Raw genomic sequence first — 8,145 nt, 5'->3', positions numbered from 1 at the left:
GCTGAGGACTCTAGATCATGGGAAGAGAGGGACTGAGAGCTGGTGGCCAGGAGGCAGACTTGCAGAATGTGCCCTTTGGTGGTTTAAATTATTATATATGCCTGAGTGGTTTTTTTGTTTTTAAAAAAAAAAAAAAAGCTACATTGAATAGAAATACTGTTAACTGATGGTACATGGAGGGGATTATAATCATTGTAATGAAACAAGGTGTATAGATTTGTTGAATGTAAAACTGATGATCTGCCCTGTAAACTTTCACTCAATTCACAATAAAAACCTTAAAAAAACAATAAAGAAAGAATTTGATCAAAGTTCCAGGAATCTACCTCATTCCCAGCCGCCCTCCGCTGCCCCCCCCCGCCCCCGCTGTAATTCAATAAAAGCATGGACCTGCTCTCCCCCTTCACCTGCTCTAGACTGTGAGCAAAGAGTTCATTTCTAAGTCTCCGCACTAGAAGGTGGGGTGCAGTTTGGGAGGGGGTGGGTGCTGAGAGAACAGGAAGGACAAGGAGACTGTGTAGCTCAGGTGATGGATGAAGAAATGATGGCCCAGTGATATTTCTGTTTCCCCTTTGCACCAAAACACTTCAGTCTTGTTATTTCAGACCATTGTTCTATTTCTCTTAAGGGAGAGCTAGGCAACCTTAGGAAGCAAACTCTACCAGGGTCCAGGAAGGCTGACCCTTCCTCTCTCCCAGATCAAATGTACACAGGCCTTTTACGGTTTTCCAGTTCTGTTAATACACTTTCACATCAATTCAACAAAAAAGACAATCCATGTTGATTTTAAAAACACAAAAACTATACCGAGTTTTCCAATCCCGTGGCTGAGTCCAGAACTTTTCAGTCACAGAACTGGCCAGTGAGAGAGGATGATATTTTGATTCAGACCCACGGTGTCCAAAATTACAATGTGTGTTCTCACTTATTCCACAAAGACACAGGGTGACCCTGCTTCAGGGAAACGGGAGGGTGGAGGTGACGTGGGATCCGGCAATCTTTAAGATCTGCGGACATGAGATAACAGTCTAAGGCCGAGATATTCAGAACATTATGACCTCAGCATAGGTCATTACCCGTGCCCACAAGCATGGAGGTCCTGACCACAGCTCATAGTCACGACAGGCACAAAATGTTTATACCGCATTCTCTTTCCATTCTGTGGCATTGCCACAGCCTCCCAGGGTCCTCTCGGATACAGGTACCCCCACACCTGAAATGATATGAATCCAGGGCTCCACATGGGGCTCAGTGAGGCTCATGCCCCCAATCCTCACTCCTCTCGTGCTTTATCTGTAGTTCACCACATGATCAACAGTCTAGAGATCTAGTAAAACCTTCCACTGTGAGGTCATCTTCACGAGTTACAATCCACTAGAGGAGACAGCGGGGGACCTGGTGTGGCACTGCCGGATCAGCACTAGATGGCAAACCACAAGGTCAGAGGTTCAAACCCACCAGCTGCTCCTCTGAAACCCTTTACAGGGTTGTTATGAATCAGAACTGACTCGATGGCACTTAACAACAACAGGAGACAGTCACATATAAGGAGGTGTTAAAAAGTGGGTAGAAACAGTCCCTTATCTTGAATCCCATTTCCCCATGGCCTCTCTGAAGTCCCCTTCGCAGAAACACATGAATCCAGGCAGACCTGGGTTCGCATCTCCACCTTGCCACTTACTGTGTGGCTTATCTAACATACCCTTCCCCTCCCTGACCCTCCATTTCCTCAAGTGTATTAAACCCCAAAACCCAAACCCAGACTGCTTCTTATGGTTTCTGAGGCTATAAATCTTTATGGGATCCAATAGCCTCATCTTTGTCCCCCAGAACAGCTGGTAGGATTGAACTTTCACTTAACAACCCAACACTTAGCAGACTGGAGTCCTGGTGTGGCGCTGTAGGATAAGCACTGGACCATAAGGTCAGTTTGAACCACAAGGTTGGGGATTCAAACTCACCAGTGGCTCCTCAGAAACCCTATATAAGGTAGCTATATGAGTTGGAACTGACTCCACGGCACTTAACGACAACAACAGTTGTAATATTCCTCATCTGAACCACAGAGCACAGACAAGGTCTGGAAGGGCCACTTCCTCTATTCCCTCAGGGATGGGACCTACCCCTGTCATTCATTACATACAACCTGTACGTAAGGGAACAAAATCTACGGCTACTGAGTTGGTTCCAACTCACCGTGACCCTATAGGACAGAACAGAATGGCCCCACAGGGTTTCCGAGACTGTAAATCTTTACAGAAGCAGACAGTCTCATCGTTCTCCTGTGGAGTGACAGGTGGGTTTGAACCATCAACCCTGAAGTTAGCAGCCCTACACTTAATCCACAGTGCCACCAGGGTTCCTTACTTAAGGGCAAGGAGGGCTGAGATGAGATGAGTTAAGCATCATAGGTGGATAAAACCAACTACATACTTGAGGGGGTTCAGGTTGTTGTGGTGCAGTGCCATCGAGTCTGTTCGGACTCACAGCGACCCTGTATAGGGTTTCTGAGGAGCGGCTGGCTGGTGAGCTTGAACTGCCGACCTTGCGGCTCAAACCAACTTTGCAGTCTAGCACATTAATCCACAACACCATATCAGGGCTTGGTTTGTTGTTGTTGTTATGTGCCATGGAGTCGGTTCTGACTCATAGCGACCCTGGAGACAGGGTTTCCGAGGCTGTAAATCTTTACGGGAGCAGAAAGCCTCATCTTTCTCCCACGGAACAGCTGGTAGTTTCGAACTGCTGACCCTGAGGTTCGCAACCCGATTCGTAACCACTATGGTACCAGGGCTCGGGTAAGAGGGATTAAACTGAAGCAAAGATGGTGTACTTAGCACGTGTTATCAGGAGGGACCAGTCCCTGAAGAAGGATGTCACGTTTGGTAAAGTGGAAAGACCCCCAATGAAACGGACGGACACAGTGGCAGCAACAATGGGCTTAAATGTACCAACACGTGTGAGGGTGGCGCAGGACCACTTAGTCAGGGTGGCTATGAGTCAGAACCGACTCAATGGTGGCTGCCTAGGACAGGCCATTTGGAGGAAGGAAGTAGACAAGGGAATCAGGAGGGGCACCAAGTGGGGTTAGAGGAAGAGGCAGCCAGAGCAATCAACGGGCCCCTTCTAATGGAGCATCCCCAGCGTTCTCGCTCTCTCTCCATGGATGCATACGCTCTGATGCCAGAGACGAAGAAAACCGTGTAAGCACTTTACACAAACGAATGCATTTCTTTCTCCAAACGGAAAATACAGATACAGCCCAGTAACTGATTTTCAAATTACCAGTATTATATGGCATGCGGCTAGAAGATGAGGTATGTTTTAGGGTTCTTTCCTTTTGTTTTGGTAATGCAAATATTTGCTTCTAAAACAAGGACATGTATACTTTTGCCATTTCATATGCCCCCATTTATACCATAACATGCCTCAAAAAGGAACATTTTCCAAACGGCACGCTTTCCACAAACAACCAACCACTGAAAACGTCAAATGTGAGGCGTCTTTCAGTGGCTCTTTCTGCAGGAAAGGAAGGAGCCAAGTTCATTGTTTTCAAGCAGCGTGCAGGTCAACCACGGAGCTAGGGTAGGTGGCCAGGAATCACTCCATCGTGTTGAGTCGGAAGAACTGGGCTTTGAGGCTGCTCCGCTTCATTTCCTCATCCTTAAAACGGGCGCTCCCTCCCTGTGACATCAAAGCCTATACACTTCAGTACTTGTGAAAGCAGGAATACTAGCTTCCAACTTTGGGGAAGGTAAAGACTAACAAGGAACTGAACAAGGTTCGAAGATAAAATAATCAAACAGAACTATAAACAAGACTCATAAAATCCCAGAGATACCAGGACCCTAAAGGTTTGCATGGCCAAAGTGAAACTGAACGTTTAAGGCATAGAAAATGGTAGGGACAATCGTGTTTTTTTAAATAAAGTTTTGTTACCTGCTTCCTGTGGCTGTAATAGCCCCAGGATTGCATTATCCCTGGGAGAAAGATGTGGCAATCTGCTTCCATAACAGAATGTAGCCTGGGAAAGCCTATGGAGCAATTCTCCTCTGTCTTACAGGGTGTCACTGAGTCAGAATCAACTCAGGGACAATGGGCTTTGAATGTATGAGGAATCCCTGGGTATGCAAACAGCTGCTTGGCTGAGAATCAAAAGGTTGGAGGCTTGAATGTACCCAGAGGCTCCTTGGAAAAAAGGCCTGATGGTGTACGATGAAACAACAACCAACCACCGAACGCCCTACGGAGCGCCGCCCCACTCAGTCACACACACGGGGACCCGCCCCACTCGGTCACACACACGGGGCCGCCAGAGTCAGAGTGGACCTGATGGCCCCTGGTTGGGTGTTTTTGAGTACAGAGGAGGCCCATTGTAGCTTCTTCAAGAAAGCAGGTGAAAGTTTGGACTAGGTGGCAGTCAGCCCAGGTTCTCTGAGTCATCCAGCAGTAGACTTTCCCAGGACACTTTTCTATAAGTACTGAATGTATGCCTTCAAATGGTGTCAACTACAGACGGAATACAACGTGTCAAATAATGACCTCATTCCCAAAGTTGAATTCGAGCCCAGCTCTGAACACAAGAGGAAGTAAAAGCTCCAGGACTTTGTAGAAAGGGTGCCACCATATTATACCTACGAGAGCTTTGGTATGTCATTTAGCTTCACCTAGCCTCTGTTTTTTCCATCTGCACAATGGGGACAATCACGGTGTTTAGGTATACAGGGATGTGCCATGAATTGAACCATGGCCCCTAAAATACTTGTCAGCTTGCTGGGCCATGATTCTCTGGTTTAGAGGTTATGTGATGATCCCTGATGATTTTCCATCTGATGTGAATAACCGTTAACAGGATTACCACGCTTAATTCCAGCATGACCCTAATCAAATATAAGGGAGACTCTCGGGATGTGCCATGCCATGCCATGCCATGCCATGCCATGCCATGCCATGCCTTTGATCTTACAAGAGGGAAAAGCAGAGAGAAGAGGGCCCTACAACCACCAAGAAAGAAGAGCTACGAGTGCAGTAGCCCTGAGGTCCCTGTGCTGTGAAGCTCGTAGATCCAGGAGAAGACTGACACCAAAATGCATGCAAATCTCCAAGGAATGCTGAGTCTACAGATGCTGAAAGGAGACAAAAACTCTTCCCCAGCACTGACAATGAGAGAAAGTCTCCCTGAAGAGCCAACACTTCTGGTATTTGTACTTGTAGCCTCCTAAACTGAGAGAGAATAAAATTCTGTTTGTTAAAGGCATCCCCTTGTGGTATTTCTGATAGAGCAGCTCAAGAGAACTATGACAGAGGATGATAGTAGGATTAAATGAGTTACTGCATGAAAAACCTTCAAGGCAGTGTTTGGCACATACGAAATGGTCAATAAATATTGCTCAAGAGTCCCTGCATAGTTCCTACAGTGAACTCACTCAGTTTCAAGATTAAAGGTTGAATAGCAATGAAATGATATACAATAGGATGAATGTAAAACTAATGTTTTCCCATGTAAACTATCACATAATTGCAATAAAACATTTTAAAAAAAAGGATTAAAGGTTGAATCCAGCCGAAAGTGCTTCAGAAGAAAGGTCTGGCAATCTCGTTCTAAAAAATCAGCCACTGAAAATGCTGTGGATCACAGTTCCATTCTAACACACATGAGGTCACTGTGAGTCAGAATCTATGTCACAGTCACTGGTAATATCTGGATTACTAACAATCCTGGTGTTAGACAAGAAGGATGCATTCAACATTCCAATAAAATAAAAACACACAGAAACCATGGCAGATAGCAAAGTCCTACACTCTTAGGGAAAGTGCAGCAACTGGACCCCTGCTAAGGGGCTCTGGTGGTGTAGTGGGTTAAGTACTAGGCAGCTAACTGCAAGGTCAGTGGTTCAATGAAGTAGCCTACTCTTGTAAGATTTGCCGTCTCAGAAACCCTAGGTTATAGTTTGCCCTGTCCTAGTCCTGGTGTGGCGCTGTGGGCTAATGCGTCAGACTGCTAGTCGTTTGAACTGCAAGGTCGGTGGTTCAAGCTTACCAGCTGCTCCTTGGAAACCCTATACGAGGTCACTATGGGTCAGAATCGACTCAACGGCACATAACAACAACAACAAAATAGGGTCCCTGTGAGTGGGAACTGTCTCAAAGCAAAAGGGTTCAGCACTCTCCCTACTCCTTCCTGACATTTCCATCCAAACCAGACACCTTCAAAAATACAGGGAATGGAGGACCTAGGGGCACTCCTGGCTGGAGGCTGAAAATCACAAAAGCCAACAGCAGGAACTGGAGGGGGTCACTGTAGCACACAGCTGCAGGCTGGGGGAAAAAACACTTGTTACAGAGGCAACATGGAAGGGAGGACAGCAGGACAGTGTGGGAGCAGCAGCGGGGGAGGAATGAAGAAACACACAAATACAGAAGCACAAACAAGATAATCAAACTGGGCGGAGCTAGGAGAATGGCCAAAGGAGGTCGATGAAAATGGAAAAAAAAGATAATAAGAAACAGCCCCATGAAACTACCTGATGGCAATGGGGAGACACTGAAAACAGGCCAGGGTGTCAATCCCCAAAAGGCAAAGAGCCCAGCACTCAGAGGGTACCTAATTAATAGGCAGCCTAGGAACATTGCAGAGAGTAAGCCTAAGGGGCTGGGGGCTGAAGAAAAAGGTAGAAAAATAAAGCGGGAGTTGAATTAACCAGCCTATGTTTCGCTGCAAGTGACGATGCTCTGGTGACACAGTGGATTAGCATCAGGCTGTGAACCACAAGTTCAGCAGTTCAAACCCACCAGCAGCTGCAGAATGTGCTATTACATGAGTCTGCCTATGTAAAGATTTAGTCTCAGAAACCCAAAAGAGCTGTGCTACTCCGTCTTAGAGGGTCTCTAAGAGACAGCATTGACTCAGCGCCAGCGGAGTTTGGATGTGGTTGGTAACAAGTGTTATCAAGGACAACAGCTAACCTGAAAAACTTGGAGGGGTTAGTCGGGAAAGAAGATGCCTAGACAACACAGAAAAGAAGATGCGCCTGCAGAGAAAACCTTGGAGGCTGGGAGATGGATAAGGCTTAAGAGTGGCCAAGTCTTGACAGCCAAGGGTTGAATAAATTCAAACAATTCATCTGTTTATCAACACGGTTGCCAAATGCTAGGCGGCAACTTAACAGAGAGTTTTGCTTGCTTGCTTTAGTTGGCTCATTTGGGGGCCTTTGCTTTGTTTTTACTTTGGTTTTGCCCTTGGAGGAGGTGAGATCTGCACAGACGGATGGGGACCCGCAGCACTAGTCACCTGAGTTCGCCTGACTTTGGCAGCAGCGTGGGGGCTTAACCCTTCCTGACGCTGGCAAACCAACTTCCCGATCTCAAGAATATCAACGCAAGCAGACCAATTATGGCCACTTATTCCCTCAAATCAGGAGACGAGCAACATTCAGGAAAATGTCTTTTTCCTGAAATGGTACCCAGTTGGGAAGAGCGGCGAAATTTTCAAGCACATCTTTTCTCTCTGTCTCTCAACTCAGCAATGCCATCTGCATCCCCACAGGACAGGCTGCATCATTCACAAAGCCCTAGGGAGCGAAAGGGTTAGAAGACCCGGCCACCTCGAACCTTTGTCCGCCTTCTGGCGCAGCGCCTGCATCTCCGGGAGTTCCAATTCGCAGGGCAGGATAAAGTTTCCGCGTAATCCCGGTACATTTCCTGCTGAAAGCTGCCTTTTCACAGGACATTTTATATACGCCCTTCCCCGGGGCGATATTGCCTGGCAAGGCAGAGGGGAGACTGGGGCCGAGTCAGAGCACCTCACGCCACCAACAGGTGGGCAGGCGCCAGTCGGGATTCCAAGCGGCAATGGGGAGGAGGGGACAAAGCGTTCACAATCCACACAGTCCTCCAAGCTTGTGTGGCTCCAGGCTTCCCCGGAGGGTCCTGCTCTGGCCCTAGGCTGGAGGGGAAGGACCCCGAGAACTCACACAGGGAGCAGACGCACCGGTCTGCCCTTCCCGCGCCCTCCACTGCGTAGATCCAGAGGAGAATGGGTCCCCCGGTGCACTCACCTTGACGCCGAGTCAGGGGACCTCGGCACACACCGCCCGGGGAAGCTGTAGCTCCAATCCAACGGCAGCCTCTCCAGATAGATCAAAG

The 8,145-nt window shown here is 47.6% G+C and overlaps 1 protein-coding gene across 1 annotated transcript in view; it reads right to left on the bottom strand.

Annotated features, from left to right (window-relative positions):
• Window positions 1-7,642, bottom strand: part of LOC102825659 — a 163,407-nt gene extending 155,765 nt beyond the window's left edge. The window contains exons 1-2 of the mRNA XM_006832051.1: window positions 7,612-7,642; window positions 7,227-7,255 (exon numbers count right to left, since the gene is read on the bottom strand). Of these exons, the coding sequence (XP_006832114.1) occupies window positions 7,227-7,255; window positions 7,612-7,642 (60 nt within the window). The remainder of the gene's footprint in view (window positions 1-7,226; window positions 7,256-7,611) is intronic.
• Between the last annotated feature and the right edge of the window lie 503 nt (window positions 7,643-8,145).

Source organism: Chrysochloris asiatica, unplaced genomic scaffold, assembly GCF_000296735.1.
Source record: "Chrysochloris asiatica unplaced genomic scaffold, ChrAsi1.0 scaffold00005, whole genome shotgun sequence".
Classification (NCBI taxonomy): Eukaryota; Metazoa; Chordata; class Mammalia; order Afrosoricida; family Chrysochloridae; genus Chrysochloris; species Chrysochloris asiatica.
The sequence above is the reverse complement of the archived record's forward strand: the minus strand, read 5'-3'. Positions and strand labels throughout refer to the sequence as shown.